Here is a 24,953-nt window from a genome sequence, read left to right on the forward strand (position 1 = left end):
GACCCTCCCTAAATGCTAAGACTATTAAAACTAACACCCAAAAAAGCAGAAAAAAATTTGAAAATTGAGCTGTGGGGATAGTTGTACTGAGTGATATATGCATTTGGCTTACTAAATGTATGTACTTATTAACCTTATTGGTAGATTATAACTTAGACCTATCTTTAATGTATTGAACAACCAACTCTGGCTTTTATGGTAACTCTTACTTAAGTGATGCATGCTATCTAGATACAATGGTAGCTCGAAAGTGGCTTAAAGCAGCCTCTGACCAACAAGACCTGCATCGGTGGGAGACTACAGGTCGGAGTGTGAACTGGATGATGATTGAAACACACATCATCAACCCAGCAGTTGCCTGTTGGGTACTTCAGTTAATATTTGGCATTGCTACATTAAGATGGGTTGTAGCTTACTCTGATCACATAGCAGCTGAAACCCAAACCATATGCTGCAAAGCAGTACAAGCCATGGCGATTCAAATCTGCCTTGTGTTTAGCAGTAGGACAGGCAGATTTGCATCCTATCTCTGGGACATGGTGCTATGAGAATTATGGGATTGAGGTTCAATATCAAATTAATTTCACCTCAGTGGAATATGACCTACTGCAATGGGCTATTACAATAAAACAGCAGACTGAATATGGAAGAATGAGAAAACATCAGAATTCTTCAAAATCCATTGTAACGTTGCAAGCAAATCATGACAACCCTGGTGTAAAATATAACCACCATTCAAGTTCCACACTCATCACAACAAATCTCAATATTCGATGGAGTTTATTCCACAAGCAGCAGCCAAAACAAATTCAAAGCTGTTGCTCTCTAACCTATTGGTTGGAAACTTTTAAAATTTAGACTAGTAACAAACCCCCCTCACAAATTTGCAAATATGGAATACATTTTTAATTTTATTGCATTTGTAATGGACTGTAAATGGACAGTCCCAGTGATGATCTCACAAGCTGATTCTTAATTGTGTTCCATCCGTTCAGTTAGTGGCATCATCCAGTGAGCAGCATACACAGGAGATCGCTATGATGAGGATGGTGCAACACCAGTAGCAGATTCAGAATCTTTTCATTGAGTTTTAATAAGGAACTCATTTGCTAATATAATTCAAACTTTCTAACATTCATTGGGATTTACTTTAATTATAATATGCAGCATCTCAAATAGCAAAGCACAGCCACTAGCTCATTTTTACTAAGTGCTGACAGTAACCCTCTGAGCACTTCATAATGTAACAAAGCGTTATCTTCCATTAAGCCAAAAATATTTACATTTGGAATAATTGAAACTTTTAAAAAGCTACAAGCTTTAATAGAAAAAATCATTGAAAATATTTTTCACTGGGAAAGAAACGAATGGTATTAAAAGATGTATCACCATGGGCCCTATGCAGTTATTAGGAATATGTCTGAGGTGCTCAGAAGTTCAGTGGTATTTGCTTTTCTGTGAGTAATGGAGAAAGCAAATACCAGAATTACAAACACAGTTTTGCAGTGTGACCACATTTAATGAGTACATTTGTCAAATTAAATAGGAATTTCCTTTTAATGAGATGTCTTACCAAATGACCTTCTGCTTATATGTACAGGACCTTATTTTAAAAATATTTGTGGTTCTGCAATGCTGGTATAGGAGTTTCAGCACCCCCTCCCCCGACTATCTGTGCTTGCGGAGTTCTCTGAAGGCAGCGTGATCAAAAATTCTAATTGTGATTGTGGATTAAAAAAAAGAAATTACATTGTGATTTCCAATGAGTTTAGGAGATCCTTCCAGTGCAAGTTCTATATTGCAAGTACTTTAAAATGTAAGAAGTGGCACAATATACTGAGGTCCCAACTTGCTCTGCCAAGGAGTGGTAGCATTCGAGATCATAAACATAATTCTTCACGTGCTAAATTTCTGATCATTTTTGTGTAGCTGTGGGGAAATGCCAGGCACATGCGTAGAAGGGAGGAGGGAAAGAATACATCGGAGGAAAAAAAATCTCAGAGTTAAATTTTATATATATTTTTTTAAAGGAGCAAAAGGGATGAGTTGTCTGTTTCAGGAAAAATTCCAATTCAATAAAAATTTCTGGTCACTTGACGTTTGCACAGACCATCACTTTATTTTATTCTTCCATGGTTTCCTTCTTGATCGGCAACGCAGTAATCCCTCTTTCCCCTTCCGGGAAATGAATAAGCTCATTAAGATGGCACACAAAAGGAATGCACCAAATGTGTCACTGGAATGTCTCTACATAATCCCTGATGGATAGGTGGAACAACGTTTGACAGAAAAATTCGACAGATTCTTTCAGAACAGGGATTCTGTACAATTCCAAAACCATTCTGCTTCTGAGGGTGGGGGAAACTGAGACAGGATTCTGTCTCCTGATCATTATTCAAAGAGTCCATGTTGAAAAGTGTACAGGTGTGAACAGCTGGCGAGAACGGCTTTGGGCCCAGATGTAATTTCTTCACGGTCAAGTGGTCTGCCAACATTCGTTATATGAGACTTAAACATGAAAATTGCCACTTAGACAATATCCTGGAGAGCTGCCAGTTCCCATGGAACTATATCGTGAACATAAGCCACCAGCTTCAGAAGTGGAAAAGAGACAATTGCAGAAAAAGAAATGTTGTTCATACACTTCTGAAAGCCAAGAGAGAATCCAACCCAGAATCTCTGCCAGCTATTAAAGGTCCTATACGAAATAAATTTGGCCAGTCTAAATCCAGTTTAATGGAGATAAAGGGGAAAACCCTCCAGTGGTTAGAGTCGTACCTGATACACAGGGAGATGGAGGTTGTTGTCAGAGGCCAGTCATCACAGTCACAGGACATCTCTGCAAAAGTTCCTCAAGGCAGCATCCTTGGCCCTACCATCTTCAGCTATTTCATCAATGACGTTCCCTCCAGCGTAAGGTCAGGAGTGGAGCTGTTCATTGATGATTTCAGTATTCAGCTTCATTCACAACTCCTTCAGTACTGAAGCAACCTATCCCAGTCTACAGCAGAATGACAAGTGGCAGGTAACATTTGCACCACACAAGTGCCAAACAAAGACCATCTCCAAAAAAAATCCCAACCACCTTCCCATGACCTTCAATAGCACCCCCATTGTCAACATCTTGGAGGTCCCCACTGACCAGTTATATCAACACTGTGACTATAAAAGCAGGGCAGAGGCTGGATACTCTGTGACAAGTGGCTCACCTCCTGATCCTTCAAACCCACTCTACCATCTACAAAATTTAAATCAGGAATGTGACAGAGTACTTATCACTTGCCTGGATAGGTGCAGCCACAACAAGACTCAAGAAGTTCAACACCATCCAGGATAAAACAGGCCATTTTATTGGCACCCCGCTCGGGATTAAATATCTACCCCCTCAACCACTAGCAGAATGTGGCTGCAGTACGTATAATCTAGAAGATGCACTGCAGAAACTCACCAAGCTTACTTTGACCACACCTCCCAACCCTGCAACCTCGAAGGACAAGAGCAGTGACGCCAACAGAACACCATCACCTATAAGTCATACACCATCCTGATATATTGCTGTTCCTTCATTGTCTCTAGATCAAAGTCCTGGAAGTCCTCCCCAACACCACTGTGGGAATGCCATCACCACAAGGACGGTAGCGGTTCAAGAAGGCCCCCCACCACATTTTCTAGGGATGTGCAATGTATGCCTTGCCAGCATCGCCCACAATTTTTTTTTAAGTTCCTAGGAGCGCGTGCTCACAGCACAAAAAACTTTTATTCCACAAGCTGGCAGTAAATTAGCACTCTCATACAGAGAGGCCGCAAGGTTAGATGTGGAAAGTGGAAACAATACGTTGGTGTAGAAAGGATGCTCTTCTGAGGTTAGGGTGAAAGTGCATAACTCGAGCAGGGTAGATACTCTATATTTAACCCACGCTATATCTGACCTAGAAGTGTTTGATGCAGAGAATGTGTGCAAAATGTGTAAGTGTTCCTTTTCCAGCACTGACATCTCACTTTGATGAGCACAAAAATAAATAAGTACATCCAGCAGAAGGATTACATTTCAAACATGATTTAAAACATTTTTTTTTTGCTATGGTCACTATGCACCATTAGCTATGCTGCCTGCTACAAATCACATCCACTCAGTGCAATTACAGTAAAGATGCCATCTGGGCTTCTTCTGGGGCCTAGTACCTCAGTGGAAACAATTATCAAATAGTATCTTTACCAGTACATAATTTAAAAATTTAAAAGAATGTTAGTTTTTGATTCAGTTGGTATGTCATTTCATCCTTCCAGCAATACAATCGTAGAACAGGAAACTCGATGTCTGCTTCCAATAAGATTCATTAGTCTAATTTAAATGCGGCATTCCAATATCAAAATGAAGCAAAACAATGGTATACTTAAAAGTAGCAAATAAGTAATCTGGAATTCTAGGTAGTTTTGCACAATGGCTCATACCCATTGGTAAATGAGTCAAAACTGGCCAAAATCATTTCCTGCTAGGCTTTTAGAGCCAGCAGAAAGGGGAGATTTTCATTCCATCAGCCTAAGCTGAATTGAAACCCAGATTCTGGAGGTGAGCAGACATTTTCCACCACTCAATAACAATCCGATCAGCACCAAAAAGAGAAGGGAATTTACTATTAAAAATTAAAAAACTTGTGGGACCACACTAGTCATTTCAATCAGCTAAACCCAACAAGTTGCTGGAAGCAGGAAGTACCAATCTAAATAGCCAAGCAGAACGGAGTTTGCCGCTGATTGACATGCACTCATTGCACAGAAGGTTTCATTACCTACTTCCCCACCAGTGTAGAGGTCGGAGTTCGTAGGGTGAACGACAGCATCACTGTCAATTGTTGCAATGTCAGCCTGCACAACTTGTAACTATAACAGGCAAACAAACATACAGAACATCAACCATGCTAGAAAGAAAACTGACAGACTGGAACATCAGCAGTCTTTCAAAACGGTCCCCTGCAAACAACAGCAATTATTTCAATCTGTATAGGGCAAGCAAATCAGAGACATTTCTGACTGAAAACTTAACCTGATGATCAGCTGAAATGACCTTCAAATTGAGTCAGTCCCAACATTGGTCTCAAAGTCTGGATCTGCTTCCCCTGTTCCTACCCATTATCAACACATTATCACAAAGTTTTATTTCTAAATCCTGTAAACCATTTTTCAAAGATCCTTACACCCCAGGTCAAGCAAAGTTACTTTTTTCTTTTATCCTAGTCAAACAATGGAGGCAAACATAGGGTTCTGGATATATAGGGCAGTGACCAAACCAAAATTTGGTTTGCAAAAATACCATTACAAATGATGCGTGCTTTTTGTGTTACTTTGTTAATCTGTCATGCTTACATTTTGAGGATTATTTTAAAAGGGGTTTTTTGTCTTCATGAAAAAGTGTTTTGCAAAACCTTTGTATTCATTTCTTTACAAACACAGATATGACAACGACAACAAAACTCATGTTGGAACTCATAGCTAAAGCAGTAGCATATGATGGCATCATGGTGAAAAAGGCATAAGCCTGTTCTATGTCTCGAAAGCAAAAAGGTTAGCCAAACACTTTTTGGTGAAGCCAGTATCTCTTTAATGTTGTAGGGCAGCAGTACTTAAGGAACGTTTCCACTAATTGCACATTTTGAAAAGACATTTGTTAATGTTTTGAAATACTTTGCTTTGCACATGGGAAGGATTTTTCAAAGCATGGTGCAGCCCACCCACAAGGACAGGTAACGGTGAACTGGGTTGAATTATGGAAAAGTACTCACTGTTAACATTTAAAAATCTCCCAGTGAGGACTAAATAACAATTACCGTCACATTCAGCACCCAGATCTAATATGCATTTTAAATTCCATAATGCTCCCAGCCAACGTTACCTGCAAAGTCACATTTCATTTACCTAGGTCATCTTTTAGCTCAATGTCAGCACTGGTAGGATTGATAATGGCCTCCACCTCGAAGCTTGCTATGTTACTGAGTTCACTGTGAATGAGGTGTAGCTGCAAGGAAAAGCATTGATACAAAAGTAACAGGGTAGAAGGGGAAAACAAAGGGGGGAAAACAAATCACAGAAGCAGAGGATAAAGGACAGTAAGCTCTGTGGAAACACAGAACATTCATTATGAAACAAAAACAGTCTTTTTAATTTAATCTCTCTCCAATTTTCTCCCTTACCCTCCATTCCTGAAGACATTTACTCCTGCCCTGTGGTACAATTCCATAAGTGGTGGTTTGCCCTCCTGTAGCTTGACCAAGTGGCTATTTTTCATGGGTAAGCTCCAACACCAGTGCCAGCAGGCAATTTGACTGTGGAGGACATCACAGCCAAGCCCAATCCGCTCAAATGCACTTTGAGTAGGTATCATTGTTTAGTGATCAGAAGCAGGGACGCTGGATGTGTTTCCCTTCCCCAACCTAGGATGCTCCACCAAATTGTAGCACTACCACCATTGCTCTGGGTAGTGAGGTTTGCTAATTCAGCACAGACCATGTTTTGAACCTGGTCTGTACGACATAGAAATCTATAGCCTTTTTCAAGGATTTCATTCTGCGCTTCCCAGTCATCTTCAGCCTTTGCAAGTCTTCACTATTTGCTGTATAGCAATTTTAGAACATAAGAAATAGGAGCAGGAGTAGGCCATACGGCCCCTCGAGCCTGCTCTGCCATTCAATAAGATCGTGGCTGATCTTCGGCCTCAACTCCACTTTCCTGCCCTATCCCATTTTCCTTGCTTCCCCTTGAGTCCAAAAATCTATCGATCTCAGTCTTGAACATATTCAACGACTCAGCATCCACTGCCCTCTGGGGTAGAGAATTCCAAAGATTCACAATTCTGAGTTAAGAAATTCCTCATCATCTCAGTCTTAAATGGCCGACCTCTTATCCTGAGACAATGCTCCCTAGTTCTAGACTCTCCAGCCATGGGAAACAACCTCTCAGCATCTACCCTGTCAAGCCCCCTCAGAATCTTGTATGTTTCAATGAGATCACCTCTCATTCTTCTAAACTCCAGAGAGTATAGGCCTATTCTACTCGATAGGTAGGCATTCTACTCAATTTATAGGTATCCTACAGTAAAATTTTAAAATTCCCTTAAATTGTGAGTTATTTTTGAAAGTGGCAAGTTTGGTTATGATGGAGTAGTCTTGGGGAAAAGGAACTTAGTCTGAATGCATCAACTCAAAACAGCACAGTGTGCAGCATGTAAGGATGCCCAACTCATGGCTGTTATGGAGGGGCGGTTTGTGGCTTGATGCCCCCCTTCCCTGAAATCCTGATCTCAGCTGCGCTGCTGTGGTAAGGTACCCAAGGGTGCATCATTGTCTAACATTGGACGATTATTGCAGTTTTACAGAACAATTATCATATTTTGCATCCTTATGCTGACCATTAAGTATGGCCCCCCCTCCTTGATTTTCCACCTCAATCTGCCCTTGTGTTATCTTTCAACTCTACGATCCTCTTCCATATCATCTACCTCCAGGAGTGTCTGCTCCTGTTCTCATTAGGAGAGTCAGTGAAAGCCAATAGGAAGTGGGGCAATCTTAGCCTTCGCTGCCATACAAAACCTATCCCTTATAGTGAGAACAGAAGAGTTGTTTATGGAGGCAGGACAAAAACCAGCCAAAACAGTCAGACAGGAGTTATGTAAGAGGCATGGAGAGAGAAAGGAGGACATTGCATATAAAAATAATTGTGGGAAGCAAGGTGTGTAGGCAGCAAAGGAGGAAACTGCAGAAGAGACAGAAAAGGAACACAGAAAAACAGAGATGTAAAAGAAAAACAACAAGGAGCAAAGGACTGGGAAAGGAGAAGCAACTTGAGGCAGGATTAAGTAATAAATATAAAATTGTGTATGCACGAGTTAAAACATGGAATGCTATAGAAACAATTTCCTTGTTATGTTTATGTTGTCTTGGTGCAGTCATATTGGTGTGCCAATCAGAAAAACTAGAGGAAAAATTTGATGTACAAAGAAGAACATGGGAGCAGTGCTATTACTCATATATTCATGGAGGGTATTTTAATACTCCCCACTTATCCTCTGACCACAGTAGGAGGGAAATAAGAGAAAATGCTCAGCAGAGCATTCGCTGGAGCCTCTTAGCTTTGGTGCAGAGAGGCACTTCTGGGGACCAGGAGTAGGTTGCCTGCCCAATTTCTCAGCCACATGGCCTGGGAGAAAAGAAGGTTCACACACTTAAAAAGAGAGAATAAAAAAAAAATTTTTTTTTTTTTAAGAAATGGACACTGCTCCCGAAGCATTTTATAGAATTGAAGATGGGAAGTCTAGGTTTTTCAATACTAGCACCGATGGTAACTTATTAAAATGAATGGACTACCTTCAGCTGTATGTTCGAAAAACCTAGGTTTGTGCCAATGGGAGAACTAATGCACCCACTGTGCAGTAGCTAACCAAGCAGCATATCTCAGTAATTTACAAAAGGTGCAGTGACAGGTGTTATATAAGCAGCTGTCAAATCAATACCTTTTCAAAGTCTCAGTCCTCTTAATTGTTTTTTTACTTCAGTAAACCCTTCACTATACATCTGCAGTAATTATTGTAATTGAAATGCAATTAACTCTCCTGTCCAGTGCTAAAGATTGAAATCATTTGCTGTTTGTTGTTAAAAAATAAATCTGCCCAAACAATTTTCTTTCCTTCATTTTTAGTTGAACTACATGGGAGGAGTGAATTTTTTTTTTTTTACAATGGATACCATTACCATGTAGGATTCTAGTGGAGAAGATTAAGGGGTATGGAATTAAGAGAAGGGTAGCAAATCGGATTAAAAAATGGTTAGATGGGAAGATACAGAGATTAGCGGTTAAGAGCATTTCTTAGAGTGGTCAGGTAACAGTATCGTACAAGATTCTGTTCTGGGACCACTTCTGTTCACTGTGTTACATCAATTATTTAGATATAGGATTAGAGGGATTGGTGTTCAAATTTGCAGATGATGGAGAAGCTGGGGTTGTGCTCCTTGGAACAGAGAAGGTTGCGAGGAGATTTGATCGAGGTATTCAAAATCATGGAAGGTCTAGATAGAGAGAAACTGTTCCCATTGGAAGAAGGATCAAGATCCAGAGGACATAGATTTAAGGTGATTGGCAAAAGAACCAAAGATGACATGAGGAAAAACTTTTTTACACAGCGAGTGGTTAGGATCTGGAATGCACTGCCCGAGGGGGTGGTGGAGGCAGATTCAATCATGGCTTTCAAAAGAGAATTGGATATGTACTTGAAAGGAAAAAAATTGCAGGGCTACAGGGATAGGGGGGGAGTGGGACTCACTGGATTGCTCTTGCGTAGAGCTGGCACGGACTCGACGGGCCGAAAGGCCTCCTTCCATGCTGTAACCTTTCTATGATTCTAATACTAAAAAAAGGCACGGTAAATAATTCTGAGGACCAAAGGAAGCTGCAAGGGGGATATTAATAAGATGGTGGAATGGCCAAAATGTGGCAGATGGAATTCAATGTCAGTAAGCGTAAAGTTGAACTTTGAATGGGAATAGGTTGGGTGATGTGGAAGAGCAGAGGAACTTGGGGTTCAGGTTCTCAAGACCTTAAAACCAGCAAGTGGATAAGGCCATAAAAATGCTAATGGAATTCTGGGTTTTATGGCAAGAGATATAGAATGTAAAAGTCAAGATGTAATGGTGAATCTATTTAAAACCTTAGTAAGACCACAGTTGGAGTACTGTGTGCGGTTTTAGACTCCACACTATAGGAGAGATATTGAGGCAATAAAGAGCAGACAGCGCAGATGCACTAAGGTGCTGTTTGGTATGAGGGACTAGAAATACAAAAAAAGACTTGACAAATTGGGACCGTTTTTGTTAGAACAGAGGTGATTATAAAGTAGAAACAGAAAATGCTGGAAAAGCTCAGCAAGTGAGGCAGCATCTGTGGAGAAAGAAACAGAGTTAACCTTTCAGGTCGAAGACCTTTCGTCAGAACTGTTCTGACAGAAACAGCTGAAGTGGAGGAATAAGGTCTCCACAGAGACCTTTTTCGCTAATCATTTCAAAAAGTGATTAGTGAAAAAATATTTTTACAAATGTTTACCAGAGAATCATTGAGGGATCAGGCAGCTTTTAAGACAGCTGAGCCTTGACCAGTACTGGACCTCAATATTTCAGTGGCTGAAATTCCATGGGGTCACCCCACTCATCTGCCATAACTTTGGTGGGAGCGCCACGGAAACTCCAGAAAAATAGATGCACCGTTTTTCCGGGGCTTCTGCGGCTCTTCCACCGAAGTTACAGTGAATGAACAGGAGAACTCCCGTGAAAATTCATCCCCTTGGTATCTAAATACATTTTACTAATTCACTAAAGCCTTTTTGAAGAGTCCAACAAAATTGAAATATGATTTAAAAAATTTAACAGAACCAATTCAATTCACTGCAATATGCTTAACTGATCAGTAGTAAAAACTCTAATTCCATTTGAGAGTAACAATTCCTAGGTCAAAAAACAGGCCCCCAGTGCTATCTCCAATGGCTCAATGCTTTATTATTAGGTCCCTGCATGAGTGATTCACCAGAATGACACCAGGGATGAGAAGCTATTGTGCGGAAGAAAGATCCGAGATTACTAGAACTATTTCTACTGAAGTGGAAAAGGATAGGAGGAGATTTAATTGATGTTTTTAAAAATTGAAAGATTGAAGACTATGGTCTCTGGTTGGAGAGTCAGTAGTGAGGAGTCATCAATTTAAAATTGTCACTAAAAAAGTGAGGAGAGGGGTTAGAAAGAAGGAAGAACTTGCATTTATATAGCACCTTTAACGACCTCAGGACATCCCAAGCGCTTCACAGCCAATTATTCTTCTGAACGTAGGGAAACAGGTAGCCAATTTGCAGATGGCAAGGTCCCTCAAACAGCAATGAGACAAATGAACAGATTATCTGTTTTGGTAATGTTGGTTGAGGAACATGTGAGGAATAGTAGATGTAAAGCCATAGCACTATTTGAAACAGAGCAGGGTAGTTCTCCCGGTGTCTCAGCTAAAATCCCCTGCTCTTCTTTACGTAGTGCTATGGCATCTTTTACGTCCACTTACAGACAGGGCCTCAGTTTAGCGATTCATTCAAAAGACAGTGCAGCACTTCTTCAGCACTGCACTGAAGTGTCCATCTAGCTTGTGTTCTCAAGCCTCTGGAGTGGGGCTTGAACCCATGACCTTCTCGCTCAGACAAGAGTGATACCACTAGGAGAAATCTTTTTATTTAGGAGGATATTGGAGCGCAGATTGTTTTGCCAAAGGGAAAACTGAATAAATATTTTAAACAGAGGAAGATACAGGGCTATGGAAAGAAAGCAGGGCAGTGGGACTAGTTTTGGATTGCTCCAGCAAAGAGCCATCACAGACACAATGAGCCACAAGGTCTTTTACTGTGCTGGATAGTTCTATGAGAGCATGTAAACATGCCAGGAAAGGGGGAGTAGGGAGTATTTCTGAAATGTCAGAACAGCCTCAGCCATCATCAGTAGAAACAATGCTGTCGCTTAGTAACTTTGGGGAAGAATTGCTCTGGTTGCTAAGTGTAGTGATATATAATTGCATTCAAAAAGAACAGGCATACAATGTTGGTACCCATAGCAACCAGAGCAATTAATTTCCCCAAGTGTAATAAAACAAAGCTTCTTTTGGAAGATCTTTCAACTCTGTACTAATGAAAAGTATCGACCAGACTCTGACTGTTGCCATTTGTTTACAATTAAATATTTCAGTCTTACTGAACATGATGCAGTCAATACCTCCACCCACCTAAACATTAACAAGGGTTTTCCTCCTATTTTGAGGTGGCAATTACTATTGATATCTGTGTATCACTCCCACCCCATATAATTTAGACAGGGAAAAAAAATATCAATAATTGTTTAGGGAGAGGAAGAAAAATGGCAAATGGCCTTAATAAGTCTGGCCTAAGTTGGGTTTTTCTGTTTAAAGGCATGAGATCACTTAATTACTATTATTGATGGCATAATAGCTATTGTGATTCTGTCACAATAATCTGCCAATTATGTTTAAGAAACTTTGAAATAAGGTTCGGTATCAATTTCAGAGGGTCAAGTAACAGACGCAGCCTCACAGGGTCAAGTAACAGACGCAGCCTCACAGGGTCAAGTAACAGACGCAGCCTCACAGGGTCAAGTAACAGACGCAGCCTTACTTAAGATAATTAAAAGCTTGAAGAATGCAATTTTCAAAGTTTCTGGGGTAGAGGAAGTGTTTCTCATGGAAGATTTTTTTCTTACAAAATGATTTTCTCACGTAAACACTTGTCTTTTGAAATACTGTACACTACATGTACAACCAGAGGAAGGGGAGTGAAAATGACCTAACCAGTACAACTGCTGTTTAGGCATTTTCAAATCAGCTGCAGATCAACAGCCAATTTCCTTCAGTTACAAGTCTCTACAGTGATCATTCTTGGGCTATAAGTGATGCTTAACAACATAACTGTTTTCCACAGTTCATGGGAGTAGTGGCCTTTGACAACTAATATTAGTGACGTACATTTATATGGCATTCCAAATATACCAACAAAATAAGTGGGAAAAGAAATTGGAAATAGAGAAATTTCCTTAACTTTCTTTGTAAATGGCCCCAGTTTTAGTGTGTACTGGAGATTTAACAATATACTGGCATGACAAACACAACTGTAGCATGTTGTAGGGGAAGCAGTATTTAGGCGTTTAACCTACTTCGTAATACACCTTTTCCATGCCTATTCCTATTAAATATACGAATAAGAAGGCAGGAAGGACTAATTTCACTAAGAATGCTGCCAATTCATGCTACTAAGTATCAGTACCTTTTGTCCAAGAAAGAGGCTTTTAGTGGAGAGAATGGTAAACGTGTCCCCAGGATTTCCCTCGGTAGTGCTGTCTGCAGACGCTGCTTTGCTGACTTCTGTTTGCTTCTTCTGTAGTAAGAAAACATTTTTTTTTACTTTGATTCAGAACTGCATGTTTTATATATACCCGGAGAATTACTTCATTCTCAAAATCCCAGCCTGCCCACTGAAATTCAGTGTACTCTCCATTTGCTGTGTGACAGTCAAGTTTTTCTGTTCTTTTTGCTGCTTCTTCTACGAATGGATACATAAATATATCACTACACTAACAATTTGTGGTATGATAAATTTCCAGGTACCTTTCTTTTTGTAAATAAATATGGGGTCTGCTTTACCCCTCCAATTTATATAGGGACCTGTTATTCTCCTCCGATATACACATTCATTAGGTCTGTTATCCATCTCCAACATACACAGAGCGGATCTGCTATTCCCCTTCAATATACGGGGAGGGTGCCTGCTGTCCCACCTCCAATATCAGTGGAGGTCTGCTATTTACCTCCAATATACCAGGCATTTGCTACTCACCTCCAATATACATGAGAAATCTGCTCATCACCTCCAATATACATTGGGGTTTGCTACTTACCCCAATACACACAGGGTCTGCTACATGTCTCCAATATATATGGGGTCAGCTATTTTCTTCAAATAAATGTGGGGAAGGGATCTGCTATGTCCTAATATAAAGAAGTCTTTTATTTCACTCTAATATGTGGGCAAGGGGAGAAAGATATATGAAATTCCACGATAATATATGCAGGGGTATGCTGTTCCCTTCCAACATACATGGCGAATTGCTATTGCACTCCGATTTATGCAAGAGATCTGCAATTGCCCTCCAATATATCCAAGGGTCTGCTATATAGAAATACGCAACAAAATAAAATCCAAAATCTACAATTCATATCACCCAATATAAGGACACTTCAATTCAAGTGATGTGGCTTGATTGTAATTGATGGTAGTCTCACCCAGTTAATAAAGTCACTAGCAATTGGCAAACAAAATGGCACACTGGTGTAAAATTGTCCCTAAAAACTTCAATTGTATAACATAAAGAATAACACATACTGTTGATGTGTTTCAAGGATACAGCACATCTCAATAAGATAATGCTGGTAAATCACTTGGACATCATATCCCATCTCAAAAAACTCACTCTCAAGCCCTCTGTTCTTGCAAACTACAGCCCTATTTCAAACCTTCCTTTCATCTCCAAAGTCCTTGAACATGTTATTTCACAAATCCGTGCCCATCTTGATCTCCAATTAGATTACCACCCCAGCCACAGCACCTAAACGGCCCTAAACAAAGTCACAACTCACACCTTCTGTGACTGCTTGTCCTGTCTGCAGCCTTTGACACAGTCAACCACCCACCATCCTCCTCCAAAGACTCTCCGCTGTCCAGTTCAGTGGGTCTGCCCTCGCTTGGTTCTGCTCTTACCTATTCAACCATAGCCAGAGCATTTCCAGAAAGGGCTTCTCTTCCTGCCCCACAACATTACCTCTGGAGATCCCCAAGGATCTATCATAGGCCCCCTCCTCTTTCTCCTCTGCATGCTGCCCCTTAGCAATATCATCTGAAGACATCAGGTTCCACACGTACATCGAAGACACCCAGCTCTACCTCTCCAGCATCTCTCTCGATCCGTACACTGCCTCTGTCGACAAACTGATTGTCCAACATCCAGTCCTGGATAAGCCACAGTTTCCTCCAGTTAAGCACTGGGAAGACAGAAACCATCATCTTCTACCCCCCCCCCGCCCCCCGCCCCAACAAACTCCAACCCTTGCCACTGATTCCATCTCTCTCCTCAGCCATTGTCTCAGACTGAACCAGACTGTTTGCAACCACGGTGTCATATTTGATCCTGAGATGAGCTTCCAAACCCATAATCCTTTATCACAAAGGACCCCTACTTCTATCTCTAACATCGCCCACTTCCACCCCTATTTCCGCCCATCTGCTGCTGAAACCCATCCATACCTTTGGCACATCCAGGCTCAACTTTTCCAATGCTTTTCTGGCCGGTCTCTCATCTTTCACTCTCCATAAGCCTCAGCTCATCTAAATTTCTGTTGTTTGTATCCTGGCCACACCAAATCATGCTCACCCCTGTTCTTGTTTACCTACTAAGACTCCTAGTCCCCCAATGCCTCAATTTTCAATTCTCATCCTCATGTTTAAATCCCTTTTGGGCCTTGTCTCTCCCTATCTCTGTAACCTCCTCCAGCCTCACAACCCTCCTGAATTCTCCTCTGACTCTGGCCTTTTGTGTACTCCCCCCTCTCTTCACCCTACCATTGGCAGCTATGCGTTCAGCTGCCTCGGCCCCATGCTCTGAAATTCCCTCTGCCTCTCCTCCTTCAAGACTCTCCTTAAAACCCACATATTTGACCAGGGAGTGTTTGAAGAGTGTTTGTAAATGACACTCTGCAACCAACCTGTATGTACCTGACCTGAGTTTTCAGTACCAAACCTGGGTGCCTGGTATCAACATCCCTTGCCTTCAAAAAATGTCAAAGTTCTTCAGAAAAAAAATTGTTTCATTCCGAAGGCTGTATAACACTGAGTGTTACTATTAAGAATTACAAATACCAGACGGTCACCACAACACAACAGGAATGAGAAGCTCTTGCTTCCAAGTATCTTTAGCAGTCACAGCCTGTGGTGTTCATAATGGTACGTAATCGGCAACTGCTGTTTCCACTGGGGGGGGGGGGTTAACATGCCTTGGAAAAATTAATATAAATTTTTCCTTTTTAGATGAGCTTTAAATAAGATCCTGAACAAGACCGTGAAATTTTAAAAACTCAAACCAATTTAAGAAAAAGTAATTTTACATATCACAGCACAAAGTTTACCTCTACATATCAAGTAGACATCACTAGGAAAAAAAAAGTAGACATCACTGTTCAGATAAAAAGATAAAGAGATGAAATTATTAGGGGAAAAAAGGTTATTTTACTTTGCACAAAATTTCATAAAATCAATATAGAAAAAGTGTGTATTTTGAGTTCTACCTTAGCCCCTCCTTTTCCTGCCCCCTTTTTGCCTTTCTTTCCTCCAGTTTTCTTGGTAGATTGTGAGGATTTTGCTTTTTTTGCTGGGGGTGGGGTGATGATGGCTTCGAGCTTTCCTTTGGATCCTCGCTTCTTAGACAATAGTTCTGGATGAATGTTGGGTAAGACACCGCCACTAGCAATAGTGACACCTTTCAGCAGCTACAGGAAGAGGTTAAGAGTTAGAGGTATGATTCCACTATTACAATAAATCATTTTGATACCGGATTGCTGCATCGGTGGCTCTCGTTCTTGGCCAACCTTCCTCCTTGTGCCCCCAATAACTTTGGCGCGTCCTCCAGTTTGGGAACCACTGCTGTAGAAGACCATACCACGACAAAAAAAAACACTAAGGTTGCAGGAGCTCTTTTCCAACAATCAACATGTCAATTTCAGTTTTTTTTGGTAAATCCAAATTCAACCAATTGGGTTTCTGTTTACTCTTCCTACAGACCATTGAGCATATCTATTTAGTAGATCACATTTCCATAATTTGTTTAGTCACAAGAGTTAGGGTCACTTCGCTCCTTCGATCAGTCCCCTGAACTACCTCACTCAATACATCACAAACAGACTAATTTTAATATTTTTTCTCACACTTGATGAGGAAACTACAAAAAAAAAACCAAGTTTACAGGGTGCGACATACCTGGTTCAGTTCTTCATCATTTGCAATAGCCAGTAGAATGTGCCTGGGGGTAACTCTTCCCTTCTTGTTGTCTCTAGCAGCATTACCAGCCAATTCCAAAATTTCAGCTGAAAGATAATCAGTCTGTTTCAGTTATCATAGTCAATGGAATCAGCTTGCTCTGAATGTAGAATAAAAAACAAAGGAAAGCTGGCACACATGAGCATCAGCAACTAGAAGACAGACTCCTATATTGTATGTGCAGCTCACTCAGTGAAAAGTAATTACCTGAATTGTTCATTATAATACTTAATTATCCTTATGTTAATGTGTACAACAACAACTTGCATTTATATCGTGCCTTTAATGTAGTAAAATGTCCCAAGGCGCCTCACAGGAGAGTTATCAAACAAAATTTGACACCGAGCCACATTAGGGCAGGTGACCAAAAACTTGGTCAAAGAGGTAGGTTTTAAGGGGCATCTTAAAGGAGGAAAGGTAGAGAAGCAGAGAGGTTTAGGGAGGGAATTCCAGAGCTTCGGACCTAGGCAGCTGAAGGCACGGCCACCAATGGTGGAGCGATTAAAATCAGGGATATGCAAGAGGCAAGAATTGGAGGGGCGCAGAGATCTCGGATGGTTGTAGGGCTAGAGGAGGTTACAGAGATAGGGAGAGGTGAGGCCATGGAAGGATCGGAAAACAAGGATGAGAATTTTAAAATTGAGGCATTCCCGGACCCGGAGCCAATGTAGGTCAACAAGCACAGGAGTGATGGGAGTATGGGACTTGGTGCATTTTGGATGAGCTCAAGTTTATGGAGGGTGGAAGATGGGAGGCCAGCCAGGAGGGCATTGGAAAAGTCCAGTCTGGAAGTAACAAAGGCATGGATGAGCTGAGGCAGGGGCGGAGACAGGGTGATGTTACGGAGGTAGAAGTAGGCAGTCTTGGTAATGGAGCGGATATGTGGTTGGAAGCTCATCTCAGGGTCAAGTAGGACACCAAGGTTGCAAACGGTCTGGTTCAGCCTCAGACAGTGGCCAGGGAGAGGGATGGAGTCGGTGGTTAGGGAACGGAGTTTGCAGCGAGGACCAAAGACAATGGCTTCGGTCTTCCCAATATTTAGTTGGAGGAAATTTTTGCTCAGTCAGACAAGCAATGTCAGTGGAGGGGTCGAGGAAGGTGGTTGTGCGGTAGAGCTGGGTGTTGTTAACGTACACGTGAAATCTGACGTGGGTTCGGATGACGTCGCCGAAGGGCAACATGTAGATGAGAAATAGGAGGGGGCCAAGGATAGATCCTTGGGGGGCTCCAGAGGCAACAGTGCGGGAGCGAGAAGAGAAGCCATTGCAGGTGATTCTCTGGCTACAACTGGATAGATAAGAATGGAACCAGGCGAGCGTAGTCCCACTCAGCTGGACGATGGATTCCCACCCAGCTGTACCACATTGACTATGTTAGAATCTAAAAAATGTGTCTCTATATTTATGCCAGTAATAACCGTAGCTTTGCTTAAAGGAAATAAAGTAAAAATAAAGAATCCAAACATCTGTTAATCATTTACAATACAGTAAAATGAATTGCCATATCAATGCACCGATACTCCCAACCAAATGCTGATAGTACCTTGTCATTATCCACTCAGTAACTGCTAGTTAAAACTCTCCTTAATAAGTGCGAGAATGAATGATGCTTGTATGTGAGAGAGACAAGGTGAAGGAGAGTGAAAATATAGTAAAAGGATTGCTGGAAATGGCCAGCAGGTAGTTTAGAAAGAAAAAGGAATAGATAAGGAGGCTGGGTATGAGGAGGAAGGAGAGTTGTTTTGTTTGCTCAGTACTGAAGGGAAATAATCGTCACGAAAAAATGTTTGGGAAACTTTTTCTTTCTTAAACTCAGTGGTAGATCGTGACTTTGTGCAATAGTGTAAAATGGGTAAAGTTAATTGAAATAAAAATCGGGTGAGATTTTGGCCAGCGATTCGCTATCACCCATTTTCCCCTCTTGCACAAAGTCAAGATCTACCCAAAAACCTTTTTTATTTAACAAGTAATACAATTGCATTGTTAATTTGCATTGAAACACAGCATAATTTGTAAGTGACATTGTCGAAACAAAAAAAAATGATTTTCCAAGCTCTTTTCCCTTCCCACAAAAACATTTTTCACAAAAATAGAGCCGATTTACTTACAATTAATTTGCCCATAGGAACATATCTGTCCATGCACTATGTAAAGTGCAGAGTTAGACTATACCTGGAGTTAGAAGCTGACTGCAGTACCTAGCTGAAACAAGCATATATAATTTCAAACTATCGACCACATTCAGATCAGGTATTTATTTGAAGTGAAAATGGTCTCTTTTCAAGCAAGAGGGGATGGGAGTTCTCATGTCGTATTCATGTTCTTTTTTCCCTAAAATCATCAAGTTACATCAAGTCTACAGCACAGAAACAAGCCATTCGGCTCAACAGGTCTATGCCGGCGTTTATGCTCCACACAACCCTCCACCCACCCCTCTTCATCTAACCCTATCAGCATATCCTTCTATTCCCTTCTTCCTCATGTGCTTATCTAACTTCCCGTTAAATGCATCTATGCTATTTGCCTCAACCACTCCTTGTGGTAGCACGTTCCACATTCTTACCACTTTTTGGGTAAAGAAGTTTCTCCTGAATTCCCTATTGGATTTATTAGTGACTATCTTATATTTATAACCTCTAGTTTTGGACTCCCCCACAAGTGAAAACATTTTCTCTACATCTACCCTAAAAAACCCTATCATTACCTTAAAGACCTCTATCAGGTCACCCCTCAGCCTTCTCTTTTCTAGAGAAAAAGAGCCCCAGCCTGTTCTCCCTTTCCTGATAAGGATATCCTGTCAGTTCTGGTATCATCCTTGTGAATCTTTTTGCACCTTCTATAATATGGAGACCAGAATTGTGCACAGTAATGGTCTAACCAAGGTTCTATACAAGTTTAACATAACTTCTCTGCTTTTCAATTCTATCCCTCTAGAAATGAACCCCAGTGCTTGGTTTGATTTTTTTTAAGTGGCCTTATTAACCTGCATCACTATTTTTAGTGATTTGTGTATCTGTACCCCCAGATCCCTTTGCTCCTTAACCCCATTTAGACTCTTATTATCCAAGCAGTGTGTGGCCTCCTTATTCTTCCTACCAAAATACACCACCTCACACTTATCTATATTGAAATTAATTTGCCAATTACATGCCCATTCTGTAAGTTTATTAATGTCTTCTTGTATTTTGTTGCAATCTTCCTTTATATTAACGACACCCCCCAATTTGGTGTCATCCTCAAATTTTGAAATTGTACTGCCGATTCCCGAGTCCAAATCGTTAACGTAAATTGTGAACAACAGTGGTCCCAGTACTGATCCCTGTGGAGCACCACTTCCCACCTTTTGCCGGTCTGAGTAGCTACCCTTAACCCTTACTCTGTGTTTTCTGTTTTGTAGCCAGCTTGCTATCCATTCTGCTACCTGTCCCCGATCAGCAGGTGAAATTTCATCCCCAGGACAAACTGCGCTCAATTTTAAATTAAAAAGGAGGTCCAGAACAAACTAGGTTTTAAACTCCAAATATCAGCAATCAGATTGGACTGTACAGTTCCACCACATTTTAGCAACAGGAAAAATATTCCTCCTTCTTGGCTGAGACAGATTCACTGACATCAGTAGCTCTGTGACTCCTTTACCAGTTAATGGCCAGAGTTCATGCTTAGCGCAGTTCAGTGTGGCGGTGGCAGCAGTGGCAGCATTATAACTAGATTTTAAAAAGTGATTATTTGTATGTAGGCAGCAGATCAATGAAGTGAGCAGAGCAAAGCAGTTGAAGTGAGTTTTCTAATGCTGAGCAAGGGTAACTATTTAACAAAGAAAAACTATAATTTAGTTGATTCAACATTAAGATTTTGAGAATGCTACAACAAAATCTAATTATCAAACCATAAAAGGAAAAGATGCTAAAAAAATGTAGCATTACACATAATTAGTTTGATTTGTACATTCGCATTCCGGGGTTTTACTACATTAAAGGCGTATATAATTGCAAGTTGTTGTTGTTCTGCACACACACAGATCCTGCACAGAAATCGTAATCGCCTATGCTGAAATTTGGCCAAATGTCTAAAATTGTTTTACGCTGTGTTTGCTCTCTGTGAAATGTTTGGATAAAACCCTGGAATTGCTCTTGTTCTTTCATCACTCTGGAAGACTTTTTGACTCACCAGTCAGATATTCCAAAACTGCAGCCATGTACACTGGAGCACCAACACCAATTCTGTATTTAGGATGCCCTTTCTTTATGTAACGCAACATTCTTCCAACAGGGAAAATAACCCCGGCTTTTGCAGACCGTGAAATCTTGGTCGTTTTCTTCTTTCCACCTCTGCTGGACATGATGATCACAAAGACCTACACCCAATCAAAAAAAACTGTCGTCAAACTTTGATTCAAATCATTGGAGTGAAACATGAAAATTTGGCGAATCTATAACTCAAATCTATTCACTGTTGACTGTCAGATGTTAAATAAAGTTTTCATTTTGTTTAATGTTAATTAAACTATCCAAGACTTTAGTTTCAAGTGCTGGAATTCAAGCAAACTAAGCCTGGCAGCTAACTAATCTTTCCTGTGTAACTGAAAAGCCTGGGCTCTATAAATAGAGGCATAGAGTACAAAAGCAAGGAGGTTACGTTGAACCTTTATAAAACACTGGTTCAGTCACAACTGGAAAATTGTGCCCAATTCTGGGCACTGCACTTTATGAAGGATGTGAAGGCCTTAGAGAGGGTGCAGAAAAGATTTACTAGAATGGTTCCAGGGATGAGGGACTTTAGTTATGTGGATAGACTGGAGAAGATGGGGTTGTTCTTCTTAGAGCAGAGAAGGTTAAGAGGAGATTTGATAGAAGTGTTCAAAATCATAAAGGGTTTAGATAAAGTAAATAAAGAGAAACTGTTCCCATTGGTGGAAGGGTAGAGAACCAGAGGACACAGATTCAGTGTGATTGGCAAAAGAACCAAAGGCAACATGAAGAAAAACTTTTTTTTTACGCAGCGAGTAGTTATGATCTGGAATGCGCTACCTGAAATGGTGGTGGAAGCAGATTCAATCATGGTTTTCAAAAAGGAATTGGATAAATATTTGAAGGGAAAAAAATTGCAAGGCTATGGGGAAAGAGCAGGGGAATGGAACTAACTGGATTGCTGTTACAAAGAGCTGGCACGGGCTCGATAGGCCGAATGGCCTCCTTCTGTGCAGTAACCATTCTATGATTCTAACTAGACCTTCCATTTATTTCTGCACTTAAACAACAGTAGTTAGAAATTCCTAATGCTTGTAAGTTCAAAGTCAGCCAGTCACATCATTGAGGATATGTTGGAAAAATATTACATGTTTTTTCTTCCAAAATTGACTGCTGTTTCTCTGCAACTTAATATTTTACTGAGCCTCAACATAGTGGTGATCTTCCTAATTAAATTCTGAACTTTTATCCAGATTCCCACATGAAATTCAGTTACTTTCAACACAGGAGCTTACTGTAAAATCTGATGTATAAGCTGCACCCTTTATACCTGATCGGTGAATGCAGGAGAGCGAGCTATAAACAAGTATTAGCGATTTAAGCAGTGAAAAACATACAATTGTCGGGGGGTGTGCCAATTTTTCCTAAAACTCAGTGATTTATGGTACTTTCAAAAATGAAAAACAAAAACAAATATACATGACCCAGCAGAAATTTATCAAAACCATATAAACCATGGGCGTGGGTTAAAGATGCTCTATCATGACTCAGAAAACTCATTATTGCAGAATAACTTAAAATTAACTACAATATTTTCACTGAAAAAATGAACACCGCTCCACTCCAGCTTTTTCCTCTCGTCTCCTGAAGGCACTGACTCTTGCTGGGGTACAGCTCCATGACATCAGTTGCCCTCTAGTATTTCGCCCAAGACACAGGGCGTTGAGTTAAAGTAGGGAATGGGAGGGAGGGAGGGAACACATTACATGCCAAGCTTAAACTTACCCTCAATCTATTGCTCACATGAATGCACTTTCCAGAAGGGGTCACTGGATAGTGAACAGGAGTGGGAATCCCTGCTTGCCGTGAGGCCTATTATAATACACTACTGCAACCCCAGCTGAGATCAGTTAACTCAGGACAGACCAAGAATCAAACCTAGAACCTTCTGATCTAAACTTATTCATTGTTTTGTTTAACCAATTATGTTAAAAGTCTATTTTTTCACATTTGGGATTTATTTTAGAAGTCTATACTCTGAACAGGATTGGGCTCAGCTGGGATGCCTACAACAATTAAAGAGCCTGCTTACATTCACTGTCCAGGTCCAACCTGACTTCACCAAAAATCACCATCTTGAGGTTAGATGCAGCAAGGGAGAAAACTGGGAGAGAAACAAAAACAGTAACAAGTGGTGTTCCTGCATCAACCTGGGTGAATGTCAGATTGGTTTGATCCAACTAAAATTGCCACAAATCCTATTAAAAAAAACAATATTCAATTCATTAGGTGTGTGGAGCAAGGGAATGCCCTTAACCTGTGAATATGCTTTTGCCAAGCCTTCAAACAAACTTGTTGTTCACCAGTGTAATACTCTAGGGCCACGACTACTAGTTGCATTTGTATAGCACCTTTAACATAGAAAAATGTCCCAAGGCACTTCACAGAGGCATGGGCAAATTGAACACCAAGCCAAAAAGGATCAGAAGTGGTCACCAAAAGCTTGGCCAAAGAGGTGGGTTTTAAGGAGGGCGTTAAAGAAAGAAACAGGAAGGAATTTCAGAGAATTGAACATAGGCAGCTAGAGGCATAGCTGCTAATGGTGGGGCAAGGGTGGGCTGGAGGCAACGTTTCGGCCCAGTTTTTGGGCTAGATAAGTTACAAAGATACAGAGTGGTGAGGCTATGAATGGATTTAAATACAAGGATAAGAATTTTGAATTTGAGGTATTGGGTAACCAGAAGCCAACAAAGATGGAATTGATGGATACACTGAACTTGGTGCAGAATAGGATTCAGCAGCAAAGTTTTAGATGAGCTGAAGTTTATGAAGGGTGAAGGATGGAAGGCCAGCAGGGAGATCAATGGAGTAATGTGATCTGGAGGTGACAAAGGCAGAATGTGGATTTCAGCAGCAGAATATCATTTTATTTATTAACTGTATTTATGGTTGTTTAGTAAAAATGGGTCACGTAGTTATGCCGTCCTGTTTATAGAGAGCTGATAGCATCCAGGGAACATATTGATCAGTAGAAAAAATGAACTCAACTCTGATTCTCCAACATCTGGTTAATTGGTGAAGCCAGAAATACAATAACTAAAGTCTACCACAAGCAAACTCGGTCAGTTAGTTAAGCCACTCAATTCCATGATTTCCATGACAAGCCACCAATTCCTGTCAACAGAACTGAACAAATACTATCCATCTTACAATGAACTATATTAGTTAAAGAGCAAATCTAGAGTAAACCTGCCTGCACCATAGCTGCTTTTATTTTGTTGTACTGCCACATTAATGCCGCTGACCCCCATGCACAAATCTTGTGCAGCTGGTGGCAATCACAATGTAAACATGCCAGATTCACTAAAGCCAACTACTGGGAAGACCCAGAAACAGCTTCCTGGTCACCTGCCTTAGGATATCCTGTAGTTTTACATAGGGTTGCCACTGGCTGCACAAGTCCCACACATTGGAAATCAGCGGCACTAATGCCATAACAACAACAACAACTTGCATTTATATAACGCCTTTAACGTAGTAAAACATCACAAGGCACTTTACAGGAGTGTTATCAAACAAAATTTGTCACAGAGCCACAGAAGGAGATATTAGGACAGGTGATCAAGAGATAGTCAAAGAGGTAGGTTTTAAGGAGCGTCTTAAAAAGAGGAGAGAAAAGGTAGAGAGACGGAGAGGTTTAGGAAAGGAATTCCAAAGTTTAGGGCCTAGACAGCTGAAGGCATGGCCGCCAATGGTGGGGCGAAGGAAATCGGAGATGCACAAGAGGCCAGAATTTGAGGATTGCAGAGTTCACAGAGGGTTGTAGGGCGGAGGAGAGTTAGAGAGAAAGGGAGGAGTGAAGCCATGGATGAACTTGAACTCAAGGATGAAGATTTTAATTTTGAGGTGTTGCTGGACCGGGGCCAATGTAAGTCAAAGAGCACAGGAGTGATAGGTGAATGGGACTTGGTGAGAGTTAGGATACTGGCAGTAGAGTTTTGGATGAACTGAAGTTTATGGAGGGTGGAGGATGAAAGGCTAGCCAGGAGAGCATTGGAATAGTCGAGTTTGGAGATAACAAAAGCATGGATGAGGGTTCCAGCA

At 40.9% G+C, this 24,953-nt stretch overlaps 1 protein-coding gene across 6 annotated transcripts in view; it reads right to left on the reverse strand.

Moving 5' to 3' along the window:
- The window catches only part of macroh2a1 (macroH2A.1 histone), a 48,057-nt gene that overhangs the window by 16,736 nt on the left and 6,368 nt on the right, over positions 1-24,953 (reverse strand). Inside the window, exons 2-7 of one of the 6 annotated variants that reach the window (XR_010965658.1) lie at positions 20,830-21,016; positions 16,604-16,710; positions 15,916-16,116; positions 12,845-12,955; positions 5,914-6,013; positions 4,795-4,881 (exon numbers count right to left, since the gene is read on the reverse strand). Coding sequence is in view for 2 of the 6 variants with exons in the window: in XM_067996217.1 (XP_067852318.1) it covers positions 5,914-6,013; positions 12,845-12,955; positions 15,916-16,116; positions 16,604-16,710; positions 20,830-21,001 (691 nt within the window). In the remaining 4 variants the exon portion in view is untranslated. Of the gene's footprint in view, positions 1-4,790; positions 4,882-5,913; positions 6,014-12,844; positions 12,956-15,915; positions 16,117-16,603; positions 16,711-20,829; positions 21,017-24,953 lie in introns of all 6 variants that reach the window. The other 5 variants (XR_010965657.1, XR_010965655.1, XM_067996218.1 and 2 more) reach the window with 5 other exon arrangements.

Source organism: Heptranchias perlo, chromosome 14 (assembly GCF_035084215.1).
Source record: "Heptranchias perlo isolate sHepPer1 chromosome 14, sHepPer1.hap1, whole genome shotgun sequence".
NCBI lineage: Eukaryota > Metazoa > Chordata > Chondrichthyes > Hexanchiformes > Hexanchidae > Heptranchias > Heptranchias perlo.